The sequence below is a fragment of the Oncorhynchus keta genome, unplaced genomic scaffold (assembly GCF_023373465.1).
Source record: "Oncorhynchus keta strain PuntledgeMale-10-30-2019 unplaced genomic scaffold, Oket_V2 Un_scaffold_15791_pilon_pilon, whole genome shotgun sequence".
Taxonomy (NCBI): Eukaryota; Metazoa; Chordata; class Actinopteri; order Salmoniformes; family Salmonidae; genus Oncorhynchus; species Oncorhynchus keta.
Window position 1 is genome coordinate 7,501 of NW_026290803.1, and position 27,500 is coordinate 35,000.

The 27,500-nt window shown below is 44.8% G+C and overlaps 1 protein-coding gene, 2 long non-coding RNA genes and 2 pseudogenes across 3 annotated transcripts in view; all 5 read left to right on the forward strand.

The window, feature by feature from the left end:
- Nucleotides 1-7,545, forward strand: part of LOC127927611 (homeobox protein HMX3-like) — a 7,786-nt pseudogene extending 241 nt beyond the window's left edge.
- Nucleotides 7,546-9,702: 2,157 nt separating this feature from the next.
- LOC127927603 (homeobox protein HMX2-like) lies at nt 9,703-10,211 on the forward strand (annotated as a pseudogene).
- A 6,398-nt stretch (nt 10,212-16,609) lies between these two features.
- LOC127927612 (uncharacterized) lies at nt 16,610-17,425 on the forward strand. Its single transcript, XR_008128198.1, has 3 exons — nt 16,610-16,696; nt 17,017-17,148; nt 17,356-17,425. It is a non-coding gene; the product is annotated as an uncharacterized LOC127927612 (long non-coding RNA).
- Nucleotides 17,426-25,988: 8,563 nt separating this feature from the next.
- The window catches only part of LOC127927600 (mitotic checkpoint protein BUB3-like), a 4,766-nt gene continuing 3,254 nt past the window's right edge, over nt 25,989-27,500 (forward strand). Inside the window, exons 1-2 of the mRNA XM_052514226.1 lie at nt 25,989-26,023; nt 26,501-26,678. Coding sequence (XP_052370186.1) covers nt 26,564-26,678 — 115 coding nt within the window. The 5' untranslated portion in view covers nt 25,989-26,023; nt 26,501-26,563. The remainder of the gene's footprint in view (nt 26,024-26,500; nt 26,679-27,500) is intronic.
- LOC127927601 (uncharacterized) overlaps nt 26,838-27,500 on the forward strand; it is a 1,431-nt gene continuing 768 nt past the window's right edge. Inside the window, exons 1-2 of the long non-coding RNA XR_008128132.1 lie at nt 26,838-27,063; nt 27,121-27,243. This is a non-coding gene — a long non-coding RNA (uncharacterized LOC127927601). The remainder of the gene's footprint in view (nt 27,064-27,120; nt 27,244-27,500) is intronic.

Sequence of the window (27,500 nt, forward strand, 5' to 3'; positions counted from 1 at the left end):
CAGAGTGTTGTCCCTCTGACAGGGCAGAGTAAAAGGTCCCCCTGACAGGGCAGAGTGTTGTCTCCCCGACAGGGCAGAGTGTTGTCCTCCCCTGACAGGCAGAGTGTTGTCCTGACAGGGCCCCGACAGGGCAGAGTGCTGGACAGGGCAGAGTGTTGCCCTGACAGGGCACCTGACAGGGCAGAGTGTTGTCTCCTCCTCCTGACAGGGCAGAGTGTTGTCTCCCTGACAGCGTAGTGTTGTCTCCCTGACAGGGCAGAGTGTTGTCTCCCTGACAGGGCAGAGTGTTGTCTCCCTGACAGGGCAGAGTGTCCTCCCCCAGAGTGTTGTCTCCGGGACAGGGCAGAGTGCTGTCTCCTGACAGGGCAGAGTGTTGTCTCCTGACAGGGCAGAGTGTTGTCCTCCCCTGACAGGGCAGAGTGTTGTCCTCCCCTGACAGGGCAGAGTGTTGTCCTCCTGACAGGGCAGATGTCTCCCCTGACAGGGCAGAGTGCTGTCCTCCCCTGACAGGGCAGAGTGTCCTCCCCCTGACAGCCTCCCTGACAGGGCAGAGTGTTGTCTGACAGGGCAGAGTGTTGTCTCCTGACAGGGCAGAGTGTTTGACAGGGCAGAGTGTTGTCTCCCTGACAGGGCAGAGTGTTGTCCTCCCCTGACAGGGGCAGAGTGTTAGTCCCCCTGGACAGGGCAGAGTGTTGTCCTGACAGGGCAGAGTGTTGTCCTCCCCGACAGGGCAGAGTGTTGTCAGGGCTCCCCTGACAGGGCAGAGTGTTGTCCCAATTGACAGGGCAGAGTGTTCTGACAGGGCAGAGTGTTGTCTCCCTGACAGGGCAGAGTGTTGTCCCCCCTCTGACAGGGCAGAGGTTGTCCCCCTGACAGGGCAGAGTATTGTGACAGGGCTGTCTCCTGACAGGGCAGAGTGTTGTCCTCCCTGACAGGGCAGAGGTTGTCTCCTGACAGGGCAGAGTGTTGTCTCCTGACAGGGCAGAGTGTTGTCCTCCCTGACAGGGCAGAGTGTTGTCCTCCTGACAGGGCAGAGTGTTGTCCCCTGACAGGGCAGAGTGTTGTCCTCCCCCCTGACAGGGCAGAGTGTTGTCCTCTGACAGGGCAGAGTGTTGTCCTCCTGACAGGGCTGGTCTCCCTGACAGGGCAGAGTGCTGTCCTCCTGACAGGGCAGGGTGTCCCCTGTCAGGGCAGAGTGCTGTCCTCTGACAGGGCAGAGTGTTGTCCCCTGACAGGGCAGGGTGTTGTCCCCTGACAGGGCAGAGTGTGACAGGGTAGAGTCCTCCCCTGACAGGGCAGAGTGTTGTCCTCCCTGACAGGGCAGAGTGCTGTCCCCCTGACAGGGCAGGGTGTCCTCTGACAGGGCAGAGTGTCCTCTGACAGGGCAGAGTGTTGTCAGAGTGTCGTCCCCCCTGACAGGGCAGAGTGTCCTCCTGACAGGGCAGGAGGTGTCCGACAGGGCCTCCCCCGACAGGGCAGGGTGTTGTCCAGGGCAGAGTGTGTCTCCTGACAGGGCAGAGTGTTGTCTCCCCTGACAGGGCAGTGTTGTCCCCTGACAGGGCAGAGTAAGTTGGTCTCCCGACAAGAGTGTTGTCCTCCCTGACAGGGCAGAGTATTGTCCTCCCCTGACAGGGCAGAGGTTGTCCCCTGACAGGGCAGAGTGCTGTCCTCTGACAGGGCAGAGTGTTGTCCCCCTGACAGGGCAGAGTGTTGCACAGGGCAGAGTGGCACCTCTCAGGGCAGAGGTTGTCCTCCCCTGACAGGGCAGAGTGTTGTCCTCCCCCTGACAGGGCAGAGTGTTGTCCTCCCTGACAGGGCAGAGTGTTGTCCTCCCCTGACAGGGCAGAGTGCTGTCTCCCTGACAGGGCAGAGTGTTGTCTCCTCAGGGCAGAGTGTTGTCTCCTGACAGGGCAGAGTGTCTCTGACAGGGCTCCCCCGACAGGGCAGAGTCTCCCCTGACAGGGCAGAGTGGCTGTCCCCCTGACAGGGCAGAGTGTTGTCCCCTGACAGGGCAGAGTGTTGTCTCCTGACAGGGCAGAGTGTTTCTCCCCTGACAGGGCAGAGTGTTGTCTCCCTGACAGGGCAGAGTGTTGTCCTCCCTCCCTGACAGGGCAGAGTCCTTCTGTAGCTCAGTTAGAGTCCTGTAACGCCAGGGTAGTGTCTGATCCCCGACAGGGCAGACTGTGTTAAAAGCCCTGGACAGGGCAGAGGTTGCCCCCTGACAGGGCAGAGTGTTGTCCCCCTGACAGGGCAGAGGTTGTCCCCTGACAGGGCAGAGTGTTGTCTCCCTGACAGGGCAGAGGTTGTCTCCCTGACAGGGCAGAGTGTTGTCCTCCCCTGACAGGGCAGAGTGTTGTCTCCTGACAGGGCAGAGGTTCTGACAGGGCAGAGGTTGTCTCCTGACAGGGCAGAGTGTTGTCCCCCTGACAGGGCAGAGTGTTGTCCAGGGCAGAGAGTGCTGTCTCCCCGACAGGGTAGAGTCTCCCTGACAGGGCAGAGTGTCCTCCCCTGACAGTGCAGAGTGTTGTCCCTCTGACAGGGCAGAGTGTTGTCCCCTGACAGGGCAGAGTGTCGTCCTCTGACAGGGCAGAGGTTGTCCTCCCCTGACAGGGCAGAGTGTTGTCTCCCGACAGGGCAGAGTGTTGTCCCCCTGACAGGGCAGAGTTGTCCCCCCTGACAGGGCAGAGTGTTGTCCCCTGACAGGGCAGAGGTTGTCCTCCCCTGACAGGGCAGAGTGTTGTCCCCTGACAGGGCAGAGTGTTGTCTCCCTGACAGGGCAGAGTGTTGTCTCCTGACAGGGCAGAGTGTTGTCCTCCCTGACAGGGCAGAGTGTTGTCTCCTGACAGGGCAGAGTGTTGTCCCTGACAGGGCAGAGTGTTGTCCTCCCCTGACAGGGCAGAGTGTTGTTGGGCTGACAGGGCAGAGTGTTGTCCTCCCCCTGACAGGGCAGAGTGTTGTCCCCTGACAGGGCAGAGTGTTGTCCTCCCCTGACAGGGCAGAGTGTTGTCCCCCCTGACAGGGCTCCCTGACAGGGCAGAGTGTTGTCCCTGACAGGGCAGAGTGATCCCCCCTGACAGGGCAGAGTGTTGTCCCTGACAGGGCAGAGTGTTGTCCTCCCTGACAGGGCAGAGTGTTGTCTCCCCTGACAGGGCAGAGGTTGTCCCCTGACAGGGCAGAGTGTTGTCCCCCCTGACAGGGCAGAGTGTTGTCCTCCTGACAGGGCAGAGTGTTGTCCTCCCCCGACAGGGCAGAGTGTTGTCCCCTGACAGGGCAGAGGATCTCCCCTGACAGGGCAGAGTGTTGTCCTCCCCTGACAGGGCAGAGTTGTCTCCCTGACAGGGCAGAGTGTTGTCCTCCCCTGACAGGGCAGATGTCTCCCCTGACAGGGCAGAGTGTTGTCCTCCCCTGACAGGGCAGAGGTCGCTCCCCTGACAGGGCAGAGTGTGTCCCCTGACAGGGCAGAGTGTCCTCCCCTGACAGGGCAGAGTGCTGTCTCCTGACAGGGCAGATGTCTCCCTGACAGGGCAGAGTGTTGTCTCCCTGACAGGGCAGAGTGTTGTCCCCCTGACAGGGCAGAGTGTTGTCCCCTGACAGGGCAGAGTGTTGTCTCCTGACAGGGCAGAGTGTTGTCTCCTGACAGGGCAGAGTGTTGTCTCCCTGACAGGGCAGAGTGTCCTCCCCTGACAGGGCAGAGTGTTGTCCCTGACAGGGCAGAGTGGTCTCCTGACAGGGCAGAGTGTTGTCCCCCTGACAGGGCAGAGTGTTGTCTCCCCCTGACAGGGCAGAGTGTTGTCCCCTGGGCTAATGATGGGCTAATGAGTGTTGTTGGGTCCCCTAATGATTGTCCCCCTGACAGGGCAGAGTGTTGTCTCCCTGACATTGGGCTAATGTCGTCTGCAAATGATTGGGCAGATTATATTTGACAGGGCAGAGTGTCGCTCCCTGAATGATCCCCCGACAGGGCAGAGTGTTTAAGATTGGGCTAATGAGTGTAGTCCTATGATTGGGCTAATGTTGTTTGACACATGGTTAGAATAAGGTTGATTTCTAATGATTGGGCTAATGATTGGCTAATGATGGCTAATTGGGCTAATTATTGGGCTAATGATGGGCTAATGATTGGGCTAATGATTGCCTAATGACTTCCTACTGCAAACATTGATTTAATGATTGGGCTAATGATGGCTGTTGATGTATGATTGGGCTAATGATTTGGGTTAATGATTGGGTTAATGATTTGGGCTTGATTTAATGATTGGGCTAATGATTGGGCTAATGATGGGCAAATGATTGGGTTAAAATTGTACAGGACTTTTCTGCAAATCAGATTATATTTGACTTGAAACTTCTGTTGTTGCATGAAAAATAAAAGTATTTTTTTTTTTGCTATAAAAAAGTGCACCTTATTGTCATCATTCAGACAGCATGTGGCACCAACAGGTGATAATGCAGGTAAAAGCACCCCATTTAGTGTTTAATTAACTGTCAGTCAGCCCCCCATTCACCCCATCAACAATGACTGGACAGTTTCACCTATTCATGTTGTACATGCACTGCTCATGAGTAGACCTGTCATTACAACCAATTAGGACATGAGTTTTATATATGTATATAAATATGCCATGTATGTATATATATATATGCCATTTAGCAGACGCTTTTATCCAAAGCGACTTACAGTCATGTGTGCATACATTCTACGTATGGGTGGTCCCGGAATCGAACCCACTACCCTGGCGTTACAAGCGCCATGCTCTACCAACTGAGCTACAGAAGGACCACCAGTTTACTTATTATGCCTGTTTGACAGTAAGTAATTGTTAGTAACGTCTGAGTGCATTACCCATCTACTTCCATTGTGCTTTCTAATTGACTTCATGGCCGAAAACACGCCCATCCTATTCAGCCTGGAGGAGGAGGGGGGCGGGGTCACACAGTCTGGGTGGACTTGTCGGTCAGTGCAAAATAGATCCTGGGACGTCCTCCTACCCCTCAACCCTATACTTAAGCCCAACCTTAACCATTTTAAATGTCAATAGGGGATGTCCCAAGGATCCCGCCTAGCAGGCCGACCCTGCCTACTACCCTGCTCCTGTCCCCTCCCTCCCTTCCTCTGCACTTCTCTTCTCCCCGTAGGCCTACCCTACCTATTCTTGTCCTCCTATCCCCTCCCTCCACTGCGCTCCAGTTTCATCTCAAATCCCATTTGCCATTGTAGCCTACATGCCCAATCGCCCAGGACTGCGCGCATTTAACAGTTTTATGTAATCGTTAGTAGAATGCGGTGCAAGTCTGACGCATTGATCATTGTGCCATTTATCATTGCTGCGATCATTCCAGGACAGACCTGCCTCAAGATTTATGCTACATTTTACATTTAAATTCGAGTCATTGAGCAGATGCTTTTATCCAGAGTGATTTACAGAAGTGAGTGCATACAATTTCGCACTTAAAAAAAAATAAAATAATAATCTTTATTCTCAAAGCATTCAAAAAAATAGGCCTATGTTTTACTGAAACGCCACGTTTGGGTAACCGGAATAAAGCAACAATATCTTCAACTGTTTCTCTTGACGTTTGTTTGCTGTGAGTCATTCAAATGGACAATAAACATTCACAAGCGAAGGCAGAGACGGAACAGGAGACCCGTCCGCCCGCTAAAGACTCACCTTCTCTATCAAGAACCTGCTCAACTTCGACAGTAAACCTTCCAAACCGGAAGACGCTGCTTGCCACCACCAAAGGACTACTGGAAGGAGGTTTCTCTCTCTCCCGGATCGGTGATTTAACTTTTCCTAGTTTTGACATCCCAGCCCAGAGATTTGGATTATCGGCGCACTATTTGGAACGACCGTCGGCGTGGTGGTATCCCTACGCGCTTGGCACATCCGGACAACATCTATACAGGACCGGGAGGTAGATTACTACCATACATTCAATCGGTTCTGATTATACATTTAGCTCATTAGAATACCTCAAATAATGTTTTGGTTATAACGGATTAAATAAGACTACAACATATTTTAAAATCAATTATGCTGCTATAATACTTGCTATTCGCAATACTCCTCGGTTGGAATAATAGTCAGATTAATGATTAGTAAATGTTTAAAAATATATATATATATTTCACCTTTATTTAACCAGGTAGGCTAGTTGAGAAGAAGTTCTCATTTGCAACTGCGACCTGGCCAAGATAAAGCAAAGCAAAAAGTGACACATCCAACAACACAGAGTTACATATGTATGTATAGTTGAACTATGTCTTAAGTAACCTTCATATTGTCATGAATCTTCAGTCGAATATTGCAAAATGTCCCACAACAATTAGGCCTCTGCCTCAATTTGACTCACCGGGCGATTTGGGTCCTTTTAAGAAAATGTACTTGGATGAGTATAATCAAATTGTTAACTATAGTGGTTTTTAAAAAAAAGTAATTTATGTTTATTTTATGGTTGCATTAATGTTTTCCTGATTGATAAACATTGTCGTTTATTTCGTTTAGGGTTTGAGAAGGCCGTCGTGAGAGACACACCATCAACAGGCGGGGACCGAGACACACCGGAGCTGCTGCGAAAATCACCAAGACGACCAAGAGGACGACAAAAACAAAAGTACTGATGATGTCGTTCTGGAGCAGAGTGATGGGGATGAACCAAAGAAGGAAGTAGAGTTGGTGAATGACTGGAGGAAAATTAAAGACGAGAACTCGGATAAAAAAACGTGTCGGAAAAAGAAAACGCGGACAGTCTTTTCAAGGAGTCAGGTGTTTCGGTTGGAGTCAACGTTCGATATGAAACGGTACCTCAGTAGCTCGGAACGGGCAGGTCTGGCGGCATCCCTACACCTCACAGAGACCCAGGTGAAAATCTGGTTCCAGAACAGAAGGAACAAGTGGAAACGACAGTTGGCCGCGGAACTCGAAGCGGCCAATCTGAGCCACGCCGCGGCCCAGAGGATAGTCCGCGTTCCCATATTGTACCACGACAACACCGGCTCGGAAACGGGCAGCGCTGGGAACGTGTCAGTCAGTCAGTCCCTACTAACGTTCCCTCATCAAATGTACTATTCACATCCACTAGTCACATCCGTGCCGCTGCTGAGACCAGTTTGAGAGACTCATTTATTGTGTTGATATTTCTGTATTGTAATTTATGTATTACAAACATTATTAGGCCTATTTTAATTTATTTTTAATCTATGATAATAGTTGGTGTTGGTTAAAAGGCTTTGTATATTGTACAGGTCTATTATGACAAATGTTGTATTTATTATAATTATTATTATTTTGTATTCCCGTGTCCAAAACTGAAATATTTCCTCCTAATCAAATACTTTCATATTAAATCGTTGTGCGTCCAAAGTAATCTGAACATTTGGTATTGATATCGCTTTAATTTAACTGATGGATTTTATATGTTTTTAAACAGGGTGGAAACGTATAGGTCTGTCTCCATGTAGCCTACGACATTTTACAATCAATTACATCGATGTTTTGTATGAGCAATTAGAACAAATCCTAAGTAAAAGTTAATATTTCATCAAGTATAGCCGTTTATGTAGTTATATAGTTCTACTGTTCGCTTCACGTACACGGTATAACGGCTCACAGCTGAAAAATAACTACTACTTTGACCTATATCGTTTTAATAGCGCAAGACAGTGAGGACAAATCATATGTTCTGAAGTATGGAAAATCATAGGCTATACGTCTCACAATGTTATCGCAGACTTTTACTTGCTGTCAACGCGAAATGTAATTTAACAAAAAAAAAAAAAATAAGAGTTTCACCAAATGGCCAAAACATGGAGATTTTATTTTATTTTTTTATTTGTTACATTGCTGAATAAATCGTGAAATGCGTTCCCGACTACACCGAGTGTATTTAGAAACATACATACATGGTTTTCATCTATACCTTTAATAAAACGTGGGACTTATACGTTGAATGTGTGTTTCGTATCAAACATAGTATGTCCAGTCCTTACATTTAGATTACATTTTAGAGTTAAACATAGCGCTCCTTTGGCGAAACATTTTATGTGTCATTCATTTTAAGGTATTTGGAATTCATCAATACAATTCTGAAGGCTTTAACTTATAGACAACAAAAGCATAGCACGCATTTTAATTATTAATATAATATAATAGATGTTTAGCTAATTATAAGTCTCTATTGTCAGTGGATGACTCATCCCAGAGATATCATACTGGGCACATACGTCTATTCCTCGTTGGTTCAACGTAATGTCGTTGAAATGGCGTGGAAACAACGTTGATTCAGCCAGTGTGCTCAGTGGGATATGACTCTGGACAAAACAATAAATGATGTCAACATTACTGATATCAAAACACATATTTCAATATTTTTTTGAATTTGGCCCATAGGCTATACATAGATAGGACTAAAGATTAAGAGATGTCTTCACAAAATTAAATTCCATTTAATTTATTCTGGTATTTTCAAGAACAGAATGGTGAAATCGCCAAAGGCCAATTTTCAGACAGAAACTAGGCGCACATTGGCCTTTCCGAATCCGTCTGAGAGGATTAAGGCTTGGTTTCACATCTCTGTACGGAATAAATACAACGAAATCAGCTCACTAATTTGTAACAAACAATAATTAATCTCCAATTGGTGTCTATAATACAGCACGGAATAGTGGAAATTCAAAATAGAGCTATATGTCTACAACATTTGATCTTGAAGGGCATTTTCATGTGTAATATTCAAATATTGACTGTGGAACGTCAGGTGTGCATAGCATTAATTTGTTGCAGACTGAGTTGGGTTGGGGAGCGCTTTGGTGCGTGTGTCTCAGCTCCAGCACGGTTTAAAATGACCCGGTCTCTTCCCAGCTTGTGATTGGTCCATGAGAATCCTACCTACGCGCAAACAAAGTAACTGAACGTTGTATGGGAGTGATGGTACTCGGGGAATTCAGACATAACTTTGCAGAAGGAGAACAACCCCGCTTCTGAAAAAAAATATCCAACGGGTTCCACATTTATTGCCTGAAGTTAAAGGTTCTAAATGTTTATCAGAATGAAGAAATCTGAAGATAGTGGCAGTAAAGTATCATTTACCTCAGTTTCCAATTTTACTATTCAGTCAATTCTGGGAACTGTGTCCGAGGACGCGCACAAGGACAGTTGTAATTTGTTTCCGACGCGGGGCTGCTGCAGAGACAACGCATGCGCTCCGTGTCTTCAGAAGGATTCAGCGGCGGGGAGGATTCTACAGACTTCTACCCTTTACCCGGAGGAAAGAAACACGCGATGACCTCAACGATCTCACACTTTCTGTCTAAGTAAGTGAAAATGCTTTATAAATTGTGTTTTATTTTTTTTTGGTAGCCTACTTGATTGTTATTCTGATAACAATGACACATTATATTAAACCTATAACTATTATTATTACTATTGAACGATAAGATATGATGATAAAGAATGACAGACTACAGCAATGGTTTTATTTCTTTGTTTATTACAAGTCTAATTCGAGATTTTTCGGCTACTGATAAAAATATTATTTTAAACTGCTTGATGGACGAATATAAAGTTTCTTGATTGATTTTAAATGATGCTGTGTTTTTTTTAACACAATAACAAGATAGCCACGTTTGTTTAGAGTAAACATTTGGATTGATTACCGTGCTTGCACTATTTTATAGGTGACAAAACAGACTAATTCTGGGGCAAGAGATGGTGAAGAGACATCAACTTTTTCATGATTATAAAGAAGGTGACCAGAGATACTACAACCAAAACATCACCTGCTATTTCAGAAGAAAAGGGTCATATTGACGACGACGAAACATCCAACTCATCAAGGAAGAAGTCTCGACCGTATTCTCGCGGAGTCAAGTTTACCAACTAGAATCGACGTTTGACCTGAAACGTTACCTTAGCAGTACAGAACGAGCTAGTCTCGCCTCCAGTCTCCAGTTGACAGAGATACAGGTGAAAACTTGGTTCCAGAATCGGAGGAACAAGTGGAAACGTCTGCTTTCTGCGGAGATAGAAGCGGTGAACATGGCTCACGCGTCATCCGCACAAACTCTGGTCGGGATGCCGTTCTTCTTCAAAGAGAATTTCGGCTACGGATTCCTGTCCCTGGATCAATGACTTTCCTACACCTCTATGTTATCCCTGGAGCAACATGCAAGCTTTACCTTTGTACAATTTTTATAATAAAATTGAATAGAATGATTGCCAGATTGTAATTTAATAAATTAGACTACAAAAAAGCAAACTATTTATATTGCCATTATTAGGCTGTGCCATAGGCCTATTTTATTACAACACACCGAATCATAAATAACCTTACAAAACAATGTCTACATATCCTTCCACTGCCTCCCAGTGTATTTTCCTCTCTAGATTCTTGAAAAAAAAACGTTCTGGGTCGAAACAAAAGGGTTATATTGCTTGCTTCATATACTGTAAGGCACCCCCGCATGAGTTCTTCTTCCAAAATCGGTTCCATATAGAACCCTTGGGTTCCATGTAGTGTTCTATATGGGATTCCATACAGGGTTCTGGAACCAATTTCGGTTCTGTATAAAACCTTAAGCGGTGCCATATATGAAGCAAGCATATATGCCTCTATCAGAACCTATTTTCCTCAAATAAGGTTATACCGGTAGGTCACGTCATTCAGTCCCGTCCTATCAGGAAACAATACAGTTTTTATGAGTAACAAATTTCATAACAAAAGTCGCAAACGTGAGAAAATGTTACATTGAAAATGTGTGTGTGGGCCATTTCATGCTGAATGATTTACCTGAAGCACGAAAAATGTCCCGAACGGGCTGATGCAAACATGAAATGCCGGTAAATTTGTATAAATGCCGACAGAAAATGTGTTCATTCGACATGGTGGGATCTTTTTGTGTCGGTAAAATTAATTATGATGAGAAATAGCGGTGGAAATGCCTTTGTGCGCAAATATTGATATAATAAACATTAATTATATCGATGGTAACTTGGGAGTTACGCAATATGCTGTTGACTCAGGAAAGCATGCAGTTTATGAGGCTGCAGATTAAATAAATGATGATGAACTTCACAGGATGGTGAATGTGCAAGGTGATTAGCTTGATGCTCCTTTACATTAAATATCATCCGGACAACAAGTCAGTTTTTATGGAATCACATCTCTGGTGAGAAAATGCGCATATACCTCGTTTTGAATAAAACGTCACAATTACGTTCGATTTGCGTTTTGAATAATACGTCACACGTTACTTCGTTTTGAATAATACGTCACAATTACGTTCGATTTGCACATACTTCGTTTTAAATAAAACGTCACAATACGTTCGATTTGTTGGGGGCAAGGGGCCCCGCAGCTCCGGGAAAATCATTGACAACTACGTGCCATTTTCAAGGGATTGTGAAATACATGCTATAACTACATTACATTACATTTAAGTCATTTAGCAGACGCTCTTATCCAGAGCGACTTACAAATTGGTGCATTCACTTGGTTTTAATATCATCACCTATTGAGGATGTGTCACAACTGCACACTTCCCGATTATTCCATACAAAACAATTGCCTACATTTAGCTGTATTATACAACATGTAACTTCATGCTTTTCGTGATCAGTAAACATCAATGATCGTGTCATTTAAGATAGGCGAAGGCACATATCCATTTGATATGTAGCGAGAAAACAATATCATTTAACGTGCTTCACGAGAGATTAGGCTTTTGGAAAAAGCTTAACATCGGCAGGTCCTCGTCCTGGTAAAGTTGTCGGACTCCTGTCATTACCACTATAGATGGAAAGCAAATCAAACAATATTAGGATATAGCCATCTAGTTTATTCCCTGAAAGTTAGCTTGTTAACCCGTTCTGCCAGTCCTTCTGTTAAAGGTCCCCAAAGCACACACATTCCTGGGTCGCACCTCTTTTCAGTTCACTGCAGCTAGCGACTGGAACGAGTTGCAACAAACACTCAAACTGGACCGTTCCATCTCTTCATTCAAAGACTCAATCATGGACACTCTTACTGACAGCTGTGTCTGCTTTGTGAGATGTATTGTTGTCTTCTTGTATTGTTGTCGCCACCTTCTTGCCCTGTTGTGCTGTTGTCTGCCCATTAATGTTTGTACCCTGTTTTTGTGCCTCATGTTGTGCTGCTACCATTTTGTGTTGCTACCTGTTGTCTTGCTGCCATGCTCTGGTGTCATGTATATTTGCTACCATGCTCTGGTGTCATGTGTTGCTACCATGCTCTGGTGTCATGTTGCTACCATGCTCTGGGTGTCATGTGTTGCTACCATGCTTTGTCATGTGTTTGCTGCCATGCTCTGGTGTCATGTGTTGCTACCATGTTGTGCATGTGTTGCTGCCATGCTCTGGTGTCATTTTGTGCCATGCTCTGTTGTCATGTTGCTGCCATGCTCTGTTGTCATGTGTTGCTGCCATGCTCTGGGTGTCATGTGTTGCTGCCATGCTCTGTTGTCTTAAGTCTCTCTTTAAGTAGTGTTGCTCTCATGCTGTGTCTGTCATAGTGTTGCTGCTCATGTGGTGTCATGTGTTGTCTTTCTTTATGCTAGTGTTGTCATAGTGTTGCTCTCTTTTAAGTAGTGTTGTCTCTTTAAGTAGTGTTGTCTCTCTTTAAGTAGTGTTGTATCTCTTTAAGTAGTGTTGTCTCTTTTAGTAGTGTTGCCATGCTCTGCTAGGTGTCAGTGTTGCTACCATGTAGTGTTGTCTCTCTTTCTAGTGTTGTATCTCTTTAAGTAGTGTTGTCTGCCATGCTATATTAATATAAGTAGTGTTGTCTCTTTAAGTAGTGTTGTCTCTCTTTAAGTAGTGTTGTCTCTCTTTAAGTAGTGTTGTCTCTTTAAGTAGTGTTGTCTCTCTTTTTTAAGTAGTGTTGTTCTCTTTGCCAGTGTGTTGTCTCTTTAAGTAGTGTTGTCTCTCTTTAAGTAGTGTTGTCTCTCTTTAAGTAGTGTTGTCTCTTTAATAATATAATAATAATATAAGTAGTGTTGTCTCTCTTTAAGTAGTGTTGTCTCTCTTGATGATGTGTGTTTTGTCCTATATTTTTATTTAATTTATTTTGAATCCCAGCCCGGTCCTGCAGGAGGCCTTTTGTCTTTTGGTAGGTCTTCATTGTAAATAAGAATTTGTTCTTAATTAAACTGACTTTCCTAGTGAAATAAAGTTTAAATAAAATAAAACAAATGGACATGACCTGTTATTAGCCAATTTGACGAGATCCATCAATCAATCAATGCAGTCTGTCAAATCAAATCAAATCCAATGTTATTTGTCACATACACATGGTTAGCAGATGTTAATGCGAGTGTAACGAAATGCTTGTGCTTCTAGTTCCGACAATGCAGTGATAACCAACAAGTAATCTAACTAACAATTCCAAAACTACTACCTTATAGACACAAGTGTAAGGGGATAAAGAATATGTACATAAAGATATATGAATGAGTGATGGTACAGAGCGGCATAGGCAAGATACAGTAGATGATATTGAGTGCAGTATATACATATGAGATGAGTATGTAAACAAAGTGGCATAGTTAAAGTGGCTAGTGATACATGTATTACATAAGGATGCAGTAGATGATGTAGAGTACAGTATATACATATACATATGAGATGAATAATGTAGGGTATGTAAACATTATATTAGGTAGCATAGTTTAAAGTGGCTAGTGATATATTTTACATCATTTCCCATCAATTCCCATTATTAAAGTGGCTGGAGTTGAGTCAGTGTGTTGGCAGCAGCCACTCAATGTTAGTGGTGGCTGTTTAACAGTCTGATGGCCCTGAGATAGAAGCTGTTTTTCAGTCTCTCGGTCCCAGCTTTGATGCACCTGTACTGACCTCGCCTTCTGGATGATAGCGGGGTGAACAGGCAGTGGCTCGGGTGGTTGTTGTCCTTGATGATCTTTATGGCCTTCCTGTGACATCGGGTGGTGTAGGTGTCCTGGAGGGCAGGTAGTTTGTCCCCGGTGATGCGTTGTGCAGACCTCACTACCCTCTGGAGAGCCTTACGGTTGTGGGCGGAGCAGTTGCTGTACCAGGCGGTGATACAGCCCGCCAGGATGCTCTTGATTGTGCATCTGTAGAAATTTGTGAGTGCTTTTGGTGACAAGCCAAATTTCTTCAGCCTCCTGAGGTTGAAGAGGCGCTGCTGCGCCTTCTTCGCGATGCTGTCTGTGTGAGTGGACCAATTCAGTTTGTCTGTGATGTGTACGCCGAAGGAACTTAAAACAGTTATTCAATTCCCAGTTTCTCTCCCTTTGATTTCTACTTCTCAGGTAAGGTTGTGATGTCTGTAAAACAGAACGGGCTATTTTAAGTCACCCATATTGAAACTATGTAGAACCATTAGACCCCCTATAACCCACACACTCCTGTATCCATGTGATTGATGGATTGTGTTGAGCAGTGAGCCGGCTCAGGTGTATAAGTGTGGCTCCTTCCACCTTCAAAGAACATACAAGGGGACCAACCATGGAGAACAGGAAGACACTTCATTATTTCTATAACTACGAAGTATTGTTTGTCCTCGTGTGTCTGTACATGTTTTTCAGCATGAAGTCCTCTGCAGCCACTTAGTGTGGGGTTGGACACCAGTGTGGGGCCAGTGGACACCAGGTGAGGCCAGTGGACACCAGGTGAGGCCAGTGGACACCAGGTGAGGCCAGTGGACACCAGGTGAGGCCAGTGGACACCAGGTGAGCCAGTGGACACCAGGTGAGGCCAGTGGACACCAGGTGAGGCCAGTGGACACCAGGTGAGGCCAGTGGACACCAGGTGAGCCAGTGGACACCAGGTGAGCCAGTGGACACCAGGTGAGGCCAGTGGACACCAGGTGAGGCCAGTGGACACCAGGTGAGGCCAGTGGACACCAGGTGGGGCCAGTGGACACCAGGTGAGGCCAGTGGACACCAGGTGAGGCCAGTGGACACCAGGTGAGACCAGTGGACACCAGGTGAGGCCAGTGGACACCAGGTGAGGCCAGTGGACACCAGGTGAGGCCAGTGGACACCAGGTGAGACCAGTGGACACCAGGTGAGGCCAGGCCAGTGGACACCAGGTGAGACCAGTGGACACCCAGTGGACACCAGGTGAGGCCAGTGGACACCAGGTGAGGCCAGTGGACACCAGGTGAGGCCAGTGGACACCAGGTGAGGCCAGTGGACACCAGGTGAGGCCAGTGGACACCAGGTGAGGCCAGTGGACACCAGGTGAGACCAGTGGACACCAGGTGAGGCCAGTGGACACCAGGCCAGTGGACACCAGGTGAGACCAGTGGACACCAGGTGAGGCCAGTGGACACCAGGTGAGGCCAGTGGACAGGTGAGACCAGTGGACACCAGGTGAGGCCAGTGGACACCAGGTGAGGGTGGACACCAGGTGAGGCCAGTGGACACCAGGTGAGGCCAGTGGACACCAGGTGAGGCCAGTGGACACCAGGTGAGGCCAGTGGACACCAGGTGAGGCCACACACACAGATTCCTGTTCAACACTGTCCCTTTAACTACCTTATTTTCTCAATAACAGTCTCTCTCTCCTTCACATCCTTCTTTTCCTTAAATCATCTCGGTTATATCAGCTGTGTCGGTCGAACCCCTCGCGCATCTCAACTGGCTGACAGAGAGGGCACAGCATGATCAGAGGTGAGAGGTCACTTGGTCAGGCCAACAGGGAAGTAATTATGAAAAAGATGCTTTTACATTGAAATACAGATAGAGATGCAGTAGTCCCAGAGTTAATGATCCCAGGTCAGTTTATATTATACAGGAAGTATTATTAAAGAGATGCAGTAGTCCCAGAGTTAATGATCCCAGGTCAGTTTATATTATACAGGAAGTATTATTAAAGAGATGTAGTAGTCCCAGAGTTAATGATCCCAGGTCAGTTTATATTATACAGGAAGTATTATTAAAGAGATGCTTTTACATTGAAATACAGATAGAGATGTAGTAGTCCCAGAGTTAATGATCCCAGTAGTCCCAGTTAATGATAGGTCAGTTTATATTATACAGGAAGTATTATTAAAGAGCTTTTACATTGAAATACAGTAGTCCCAGAGTTAATGATCCTAGGTCAGTTTATATTATACAGGAAGTATTATTAAAGAGATGTAGTAGTCCCAGAGTTAATGATCCCAGGTCAGTTTATATTATACAGGAAGTATTATTAAAGAGATGCTTTTACATTGAAATACAGATAGAGATGTAGTAGTCAGAGTTAATGATCCAGAGTTAATGATGCTTTTACCAGATAGAGATATAGTAGTCAGTTAATATATTATACAGGAAGTATTATTAAAGAGATTAGTAGTCCCAGAGTTAATGATCCCAGGTCAGTTTATATTATACAGGAGTATTATTAAAGAGATGATGAAATACAGATAGAGAGTAGTCCCAGAGTTAATGATCCCAGGTCAGTTTTATATAAAGTATTATTAAAGGGATGAGTAGTCCCAGAGTTAATGATCCCAGGTCAGTTTATATTATACAGGAAGTATTATTAAAGAGATGTAGTAGTCCCAGAGTTAATGATCCCAGGTCAGTTTATATTATACAGGAAGTATTATTAAAGAGATGCAGTAGTCCCAGAGTTAATGATCCCAGGTCAGTTTATATTATACAGGAAGTATTATTAAAGAGATGGAGTAGTCCCAGAGTTAATGATCCCAGGTCAGTTTATATTATACAGGAAGTATTATTAAAGAGATGCAGTAGTCCCCGAGTTAATGATCCCAGGTCAGTTTATATTATACAGGAAGTATTATTAAAGAGATGTAGTAGTCCCAGAGTTAATGATCCCAGGTCAGTTTATATTATACAGGAAGTATTATGAAAGAGATGCTTTTACATTGAAATACAGATAGAGATATAGTAGTCCCAGAGTTAATGATCCCAGGTCAGTTTATATTATACAGGAAGTATTATGAAAGAGATGCTTTTACATTGAAATACAGATAGAGATGTAGTAGTCCCAGAGTTAATGATCCCAGGTCAGTTTATATTATACAGGAAGTATTATTAAAGAGATGTAGTAGTCCCAGAGTTAATGATCCCAGGTCAGTTTATATTATACAGGAAGTATTATTAAAGAGATGGAGTAGTCCCAGAGTTAATGATCCCAGGTCTTATTATACGGGAAGTATTATTAAAGAGACAGTAGTGAGTGATCCCAGGTCAGTTTATATTATAAAAGTATTATAAAGAGATGTAGTAGTCCCAGAGTTAATGATCCCAGGTCAGTTTATATTATACAGGAAGTATTATGAAAGAGATGCTTTTACATTGAAATACAGATAGAGATGTAGTAGTCCCAGAGTTAATGATCCCAGGTCAGTTTATATTATACAGGAAGTATTATTAAAGAGATGTAGTAGTCCCAGAGTTAATGATCCCAGGTCAGTTTTGCACTTCACCTTCTTATTATGATGACTTGAGTGCTAAAAATAAAACATATAAAGAGGCTGAAACATGCTAATTCCATCTGTCTCTCGTCTGGGAGGTATGATTTGATGTGAAGAGATGCCAACCCCCAGTCCCGTCTCATCGTTAATCACCTCATGATCCCGCTCTTAAGATAACCTTCGGGCCCGACGAGAGACACTATTATGTCATTGTGATGAACTGAGAGAATATTAGGGTGGCACCGTGATTCATTAATCATGTGCTGCCTTCCCTGCCCCTATGTTCTTACCTCTTTCCCTTTCTGTCTTTTACACCTCTCTCTCCACCTCCTCTTTCTTCCTCTGTTTTTATAACGCTCAACAGATGTGCATTGAAGTACAGATTGAACTTATATTTATAATATAATATTACAATTATAATATTTATAATGCATGTATTTATAACACTTGGATAATTAACTTCTTTCAATAAAGCTTTTCACATTCTCTACTGGTTGAAATTAAGTCTCGTTTGATGAAATAGTGCACCTGTCCTGTGTTTATCAGATCAATGCAGATGAAGGGAATTTGATAAGGAGATTAACTGGTTTTAGAGTATTTACGTGACGCATAAGAAGTGTAGTGTACTGTTTTAAAAAATATATTTTTCTGTATATATGAATGACAAATCAGCCTTTAACTAGTGTGTTTATTTATGTATTTATAAATATTGGACCTTTATTTAACGAGGCAAGTCAGTTAAGAACAAATTCTTATTTTCAATGACGGCCTAGGAACAGTTGGGTTAACTGGTCTAGGAACAGTGGGTTAACTGGTCTAGGAACAGTGGGTTAACTGGTCTAGGAACAGTGGGTTAACTGGTCTAGGAACAGTGGGTTAACTGGTCTAGGAACAGTGGGGTTAACTGGTCTAGGAACAGTGGGTTAACTGGTCTAGGAACAGTGGGTTAACTGGTCTAGGAACAGTTGGGTTAACTGGTGGGTTAACTGGTCTAGGAACAGTGGGTTAACTGGTCTAGGAACAGTGGGTTAACTGGTCTAGGAACAGTGGGTTAACTGGTCTAGGAACAGTGGGTTAACTGGTCTAGAACAGTGGGTTAACTGGTCTAGGAACAGTTGGGTTAACTGGTCTAGGAACAGTGGGTTAACTGGTCTAGGAACAGTGGGTTAACTGGTCTAGGAACAGTGGGTTACTAGGAACAGTGGGTTAACTGGTCTAGGAACAGTGGTTTAATTGCCTGTTCAGGGGCAGAACGACAGATTTGTACCTTGTCAGCTCAGGGGTTTGAACTTGAAACCTTCCGGTTACTAGTCCAACGCTCTACTGGTAAACACCGTTGAAGGGTATAATTGTAATACATACATGCAGACACTGGAGTTTGATACTCCTGGTATCGGATATGACTGAAAAATTATTTCAAAGACATTCATACCTGAACTGCACCTTTATTTACCAAGGTAGAGTACATGATCAGTGAATATATTAAATGTACAGGCTACAATGTGGGGATCTCACGGTGATAACGACATGTATTTTAGACATGCATCCTTGGCACAAAGTTATTATATTCTACTCAATCTATTGGCTTCATTAATGTCATTCAGACTGGTTTGAAGATGATACAACTGGCTATGATAGCTGAGGTTCATAGCTAGGTTCTGAACTATGTATACCAAACGTTTAAGGTCCATATGTGGCCGATGTGAAATGGCTAGCTAGTTAGCGGTGGTGCGCGCTAATAGTGTTTCAGTTGGTGACGTCACTCGCTCTGAGACCTAGAAATAGTTGTTCCCCTTGCTCTGCAAGGGCTGTGGATTTTGTGGCGGGATGGGTAACGATGCTTTGTGAGTGACTGTGGTTGATGTGTGCAGAGGGTCCCTGGTTCAAGCCCAGGTTGAGGAGACGGACGAAAGCTATACTGTTACACGTACACAGATCGGCTACACATCCAGGTATTGTTATCCTCCACTGCACAATAAGCAAGAAAATAGTTTAGCTAGCTACGTTATTTAATCTCTGCATTGCATGGCAAAAAATAAGCAAGACAAGCTTACAAAATTGTACATTCAATTTGCCGTAAATTCTAGATTCTTTACATCCACGGTTTCACAAGATGACAGCCTGGTTTGCTGGTTGTTTCAGGTGTCCCTAAAACACGAAACAACCAGAATTATAATTTCATACTCTTGTCACAACACCCATAAAGCTAGCTAGCTAATGTTTGCTAGTCAGCTAGCTTGCTATATCATGCTTTTTGTAAATTAACTTTATGATTAAAAAATATATTTACGTAATCGTTTGTCTCTACATGAACTAACATATTCCTCTCAACTGGACATTTTTTGCATGATTCGTTATGACATTATAATCACATTTACTTCCATCCTAGTATTTTTGTCAGCCATCTTTGCATGAAGAAAGTCTCCAGCCTTGGGGCGCATAGCTTCAACTTTGTCATGGGAGCCACTCGATATGATTGGTCATTGCCCAGCGGTCGCGCTGGTGATTTGCATACATTTGGGTAAAGTTGATATGTTTCACCGCCTCCCACGCCATGTTCGCACCGCCCGAAGGTCCCCGCCCCCTTCCATTGAAAATGAATGGGAAGCGGTGTTTCACCGCGCCGCGGCTTGTGCTCGTGTACACGGGGCATGAAGGACCATGGCAAATGCGCCATTCTGCTGCTTGACAGACAGAGCCCACAAAACATGCGAAATTAACCAAAACCACTCACACTTGTCATATTTGTTCAGTTTAATTTTATATCTCTCAAATATCAAATTAATGGCGGCCAATATTAAGATATATCGTGAGGCTATCCTACATATCTGAAATTACATGATTATTAATGTTTACTGGTCGTGAAAAGCAAGCAGTTACTTGCTGTATAACTTTAAAGATTAGAACAACATTTGCGCAATGGAATAATATGACATTTTGTAGGTCTGAATATGTTCTTCAAGAGGTGATGATATTACAACCAAACAGTTAACATTTATTTAACAATTCTTCTAAAAACGACAACGGAGCTGTCAAACTAGTTTTTAGATACGGTCATTTGAAGTATGTCCCATATCACATGACCCATGTCCTCGACAACAACAGGGTTTTTAGATACGGTCATTTGAAGTATGTCCCATATCACATGACCCATGTACTCGACAACAACAGGGTTTTTAGATACGGTCATTTGAAGTATGTCCCATATCACATGACCCATGTACTCGACAACGGAAGAGAATTTTCAAAGAATCACGAGCCAGGCGGGAAAGTTGGTTTCTTCGTTCTGACCAATCAATTCACTCGTGTAGCAACGCCGCTGTGGAGTGTCTTCAGCGGAGAGGGACGAGGAAGCGAAAATATTAGTCTCTAAGATAAACGAGTTATTTTTTTTTCTTCCAATTTCATACCAAAGGAGATTACTTTAGCGTAAACCAAGAACGGTGAGTAAAAAAAAAATAAAAAAATCTAATTCATTGACAAAACAATCTAGCTATAACGCATAATCAATCTATAGCTAGCTTGGCCTGCCTTCACCATCCACGCTAGTTAGCTAATATTAGCAGCTAACGTTAGCCAATGTTACCCGATAGAAAACAGCTGATTGGCTAACGTTAGCCAATGTTACCCGATAGAAAACAGCTGATTGGCTAACGTTAGCCAATGTTACCCGATAGAAAACAGCTGATTTGCTAACGTTAGCCAATGTTACCCGATAGAAAACAGCTGATTGGCTAACGTTAGCCAATGTTACCCGATAGAAAAAGCTGATTCTAACGTTAGCTAATAGAAAACAGCTGATTGGCTAACGTTAGCCAATGTTACCCGATAGAAAACAGCTGATTGGCTAACGTTAGCCAATGTTACCCGATAGAAAACAGCTGATTGGCTAACGTTAGCCAATGTTACCCGATAGAAAACAGCTGATTAGCTAACGTTAGCCAATGTTACCGATAGAAAAACAGCTGATTGGCTAACGTTAGCCAATGTTACCCGATAGAAAACAGCTGATTGGCTAACGTTAGCCAATGTTACCCGATAGAAAACAGCTGATTGGCTAACGTTAGCCAATGTTACCCGATAGAAAACAGCTGATTAGCTAACGTTAGCCAATGTTACCCGATAGAAAACAGCTGATTGGCTAACGTTAGCCAATGTTACCCGATAGAAAACAGCTGATTGGCTAACGTTAGCCAATGTTACCCGATAGAAAACAGCTGATTGGCTAACGTTAGCCAATGTTACCCGATATAAAACAGCTGATTAGCTAACGTTAGCCAATGTTACCCGATAGAAAACAGCTGATTGGCTAACGTTAGCCAATGTTACCCGATAGAAAACAGCTGATTGGCTAACGTTAGCCAATGTTACCCGATAGAAAACAGCTGATTAGCTAACGTTAGCCAATGTTACCCGATAGAAAACAGCTGATTGGCTAACGTTAGCCAATGTTACCCGATAGAAAACAGCTGATTAGCTAACGTTAGCCAATGTTACCCTGATTGGATAGAAAACAGCTGATTGGCTAACGTTAGCCACTGTTACCCGATAGAAAACAGCTGATTAGCTAATAAAACAGCTGATTAGCCAATGTTACCCGATAGAAAACAGCAGATTGGCTAACGCAGCCAATGTTACCCGATAGAAAACAGCTGATTGGCTAACGTTAGCCAATGTTACCCGATAGAAAACAGCTGATTGGCTAACGTTAGTCAATGTGTAAGTAGCTGAGAAAGTTGGCTAGCTTCTGCTGATCAATTAGCTAGCCAGTTATGTATACTAGCTAGTTAATTACATTAGCTAGCCTACCTACCCCTCCCAAATAGTTTGCGAACTTGCTATATTTTCAGAACCCAATTCATGTTCTGAATTTCCAGGACAGTAACGTTAGCCAATGTTATCAAACTGTACAGGTCAGCTGACATGTTGGCTGGTTTGTTTATTTTAACACAAGTATGACAGCTTAGCTTGGATAACAATTATATTACCTGATCATGTTATGGTTTTCAAGAGATACAGCGGCATTGGCTCCATCTACTTCAGGGCTCGAACTGTTACTCTACAGGAAAGCTCCCTTACCCTCCTGGCTAATCGCCAGTATGGCCTAATAGCTTTGGTATCTGTTCTCTCCCTGCAGATGACTGGCTCGAACGAGTACAAACTGAACCAGGACCAGAGGACAGTGATCTCTGCCGTGAAGTTCAGCCCCAGTACAGGCCAGTTCCTTCTAGTGTCCTCTTGGGACTGTACTGTCCGGCTCTACGATGTGGCAGGCAACCCATGAGGATCAAGTAACCTGGCACCTGTGCTGGATTAGCTTTCTAATAAACAAGTTTTTAATTTGTCATAACGTTTCCATAGTAATCAGTTACTCAATTTTAAATGCAGAGTTGGCTACTTTGCTACACACACAGACACATGTTACCGGATGTGAAATGGCAGCTAGTTAGCGGTGGTAACGTACTAGCCAATGTTACGCTGAGACCTTGAAAACAGTTCCCCCTTTGATCTGCAAGCTAACGTTAGCGATGGGTAAACGTATGCTTTGTGGGTGACTGTTGTTGATGTGTGCAGAGGGTCCCTGCGGAGCCCTGGCGAGGGGACAGTTAAGTATATACTGTTACACACACCAAGAAGAAGAAGAAACATGACAATACTGTTAAAAGTACATTTCTACAAACAATGTTACAATGTAGTCAAAATGGTTCAGCCCCCAGTCATGAACACGTTTAAGAGTCAGATATCTCTTCTCTTGTAGGACCCGACACATGCCTGAGTGGAGGCCTGGACACGCAGTTGCTGGACTTGAATACAGATCAAGGTGTGTCTGTACAATACATCACCACTGAATGGTGTGCTTCCTGTTGTTATTAAATGCACCGTTATATTTCCTGATCAGTTTACAAGAGATACATCCGCTGTGTGGATCTACTGTCCAGAGGTCAACTACTCTGGTAACAGGAATAGCTCCTCAGGCTGTGGGACCCCAGGACCCCTGCAACGCTGGCACCTTCACACAACCTGAAAAGGTGGATCTATCTAAACTCTGTATGAAACAGTCCTGGGCTTTATGGGTCTGTTCTGCAGATGACCAGTACAAAGCAGGGACGTTGACCTCATTTTCAATTCTGATTTTATATATAATAATAATAATATATGCCATTTAGCAGACGCTTTTAGCCAAAGCGACTTACAGTCATGTGTGCATACATTCTACGTATTAAAGTTTTTAAAAAAAAATGAATAGTCTGTTTTTTGTTGAGAATGGGACATACTTACAGGCATATGGACGTTGAGAGAGAGATCGATTGTGAGACACACATTTTAAGACTGTTCTGGTGTCTTTTGTCTTTTTTTTTTAACAAGGTGTACATTTGTGGCTGGTGACCGGCTGATAGTGGGGACAGCAGGGAGGAGGGTGTTGGTCTGGGACCTGAGGAATATTTAAATCCAGCAGAGAGCCAGTCTGAAATACCAGACACGAGCCATCAGGGCCTTCCCTAACAAACAGGTAAACCTCTGACTAGCTAGTACCAGCGAGCCATCAGGGCCTTCCCTAACAAACAGGTAAACCTTTCGACTGACACGAGCCATCAGGGCTTTGTAGACCCAGATAGCTCAATACAGACACGAGCCATCAGGGGGCTCAGGTACCAGAAAGCCATCAGGGCTCAGGTAAACCTCTAGACTAGCTGTGGTACCAGACACGAGCCATCAGGGCCTTCCCTAACAAACAGGTAAACCCTAGAGCCCAGGTACCAGGGGGGGGAGACTCAGCCATCAGGGCTCTAAACCTCTAGACTAGCTCAGTACCAGACACGAGCCATCAGGGCTCAGGTAAAAAAGACTAGCTCAGTACCAGACACGAGCCATCAGGGGGTAAACCTTAGACTAGCCAGTAACAAACAGGGGTAAACCTCTAGACTAGCTCAGTACCAGACACGAGCCATCAGGGCTCAGGTAAACCTCTAGACTAGCTCAATACCAGACACGAGCCATCAGGGCCTTCCCTAACAAACAGGCTCTAGGTACCAGACAAGCCTCAGGGCTCAGGACCTCTAGACTAGCTCAGTACCAGACACGAGCCATCAGGGCCTTCCCTAACAAACAACACAATACCAGACAAGCCACTGGGTCAGGTAAACTTAGATGATGCTTTTATCCACAGCAGACACGAGCCATCCGGTGACATCATACGAGTCAGGGTTAACAAACAGGTAAAACCTCTAGACTAGCTTACCAGACACGAGCCATCAGGCTGTAAACCTCCCCAGGACCCCGAGCCATCAGGGAACCCTAACAAACAGGTAAACCTTCTAGACTAGCTCAACCTGACAAGCCATCAGGGTCAGGTAAATCTAGATCTCAAACCTGTATGAAACAGTCCTGGGCTCAGGTTTAGATAGTCTGTTCATGAAGACCATCAGGGCCTTGACCTAACAAACAGGTAAATTCTGATAGCGCCGCACGAGCCATCTAACCAGCTGAGCCATACCAGCAGACCACACAGCTCGTTGCATCACTTTGTCAGTACCAGAAAGCCATCAGGGCCTTTAACAAAAGGTAAACCTCTAGAATAGTGAGTTTTTGACACGAGCCATCAGGGCTCAGGTATACCTTAGACAGTCATTGTTTTTGTAGGGCTACCTGTGAGACTAGCATCAGTAAGACTGTTGCACGACCCCAGCAGGAAATGCATCAGGGTCTTTTAACAAAAGGTAAACCTCTAGACTAGCTGTGAGCTGGGACCAGGTAAACCTCTGACTAGCTCAGTACCAGACAGGGAGCCATCAGGGCCTTCCCTGGGACCAGGTAAATCTGGGCTAGCTCAGTACCAGCAGAGCCATCAGGGCTCAGGTAAACCCAGACTAGAAATACCAGACACGAGCCATCAGGGCCTTCCCTAACAAACAGGTAAACCTCTAGACTAGCTCAGTACCAGACACGAGCCATCAGGGCCTTCCCTAACAAACAGGTAAACCTCTAGACTAGCTCAGTACCAGACACGAGCCATCAGGGCTAACAAACAGGTAAACCTCTAGACTAGCTCAGTACCAGACACGAGCCATCAGGGCCTTCCCTAACAAACAGGTAAACCTCTAGACTAGCTCAGTACCAGACACGAGCCATCAGGGCTCAGGGCCTCTAGACTAGCCTACAGACACGAGCCATCAGGGCTCAGGTAGCTCAGTACCAGACACGAGCCATCAGGGCCTTCCTAACAAACAGGTAAACCTCTAGACTAGCTCAGTACCAGACACGAGCCATCAGGGCTAACAAACAGGTAAACCTCTAGACTAGCTCAGTACCAGACACGAGCCATCAGGGCCTTCCCTAACAAACAGGTAAACCTCTAGACTAGCTCAGTACCAGACACGAGCCATCAGGGCTCAGGTAAACCTCTAGACTAGCTCAGTACCAGACACGAGCCATCAGGGTCAGGTAAACCTCTAGACTAGCTCTACCAGACACGAGCCATCAGGGCTCAGGTAAACCTCTAGACTAGCTCAATACCAGACACGAGCCATCAGGGCTCTAAACCTCTAGACTAGCTCAGTACCAGACACGAGCCATCAGGGCCTTCCCTAACAAACAGGTAAACCTCTAGACTAGCTCAGTACCAGACACGAGCCATCAGGGCTCAGGTAAACCTCTAGACTAGCTCAATACCAGACACGAGCCATCAGGGCCTTCCCTAACAAACAGGTAAACCTCTAGACTAGCTCAGTACCAGACACGAGCCATCAGGGCTAACAACTAGCTCAGTACCAGACAGAGCCATCAGGGCTCAGGTAAACCTCTAGACTAGCTCAGTACCAGACACGAGCCATCAGGGCCTTCCCTAACAAACAAACACAATACTAAACGTCACTTAGATGATGCTTTTATCCACAGCAACGTACGGTGACATCATACATGTTTCAGCAGGCCTATGTGATCCCCTTGCGGGACTTGAACCCATGACCTTGGCATTGCTAAGCGCCGCACTCTAACCAGCTGAGCCCGACAGGACCACACATCGTTGTCTTTGTCTGTCCGGTGAGACCAGGTGTCTATTGTCTTGTTTTTGTAGGGCTATGTCCTGAGCTCCATAGAAGGACGTGTTGCTGTGGAGTACCTGGACCCCAGCCAGGAAATGCAGAAGAAGAAGTACGCCTTCAAGTGCCACCGGCTGAAGGAGAACGGCATAGAACAGGTCTATCCTGTCAACGCCATCTCCTTCCACGGGGTCCACAACACCTTCGCTACAGGTGGGATAAATAATAATAAATAATAATAATATAAATAATATATGCCATTTAGCTGACGCTTTTATCCAAAGCGACTTACAGTCATGTGTGCATACATTCTACGTATGGGTGGTCCGGGAATCGAACCCACTACCCTGGCGTTACAAGCGCCATGCTCTACCAACTGAGCCACAGAAGGACCACTTCTACTTTCTATTGGCGCTAATACAACTCAGCTACAGGTGGGAGACTTTCTATTGGCGCTAATACAACTCAGCTACAGGTGGGATACTTTCTATTGGCGCTAATACAACTCAGCTACAGGTGGGATACTTTCTATTGGCACTAATACAACTCAGCTACAGGTGGGATACTTTCTATTGGCGCTAATACAACTCAGCTACAGGTGGGATACTTTCTATTGGCGCTAGCTACAGGTGGGATAACTACAACTCAGCTACAGGTGGGATACTTTCTATTGGCGCTAATACAACTCAGCTACAGGTGGGATACTTTCTATTGGCGCTAATACAACTCAGCTACAGGTGGGATACTTTCTATTGGCGCTAATACAACTCAGCTACAGGTGGGATACTTTCTATTGGCGCTAATACAACTCAGCTACAGGTGGGATACTTTCTATTGGCCCTAATACAACTCAGCTACAGGTGGGATACTTTCTATTGGCGCTAATACAACTCAGCTACAGGTGGGAGACTTTCTATTGGCCTAATACAACTCAGCTACAGGTGGGATACTTTCTATTGGCGCTAATACAACTCAGCTACAGGTGGGAGTACTTTCTATTGGCGCTAATACAACTCAGCTACAGGTGGGATACTT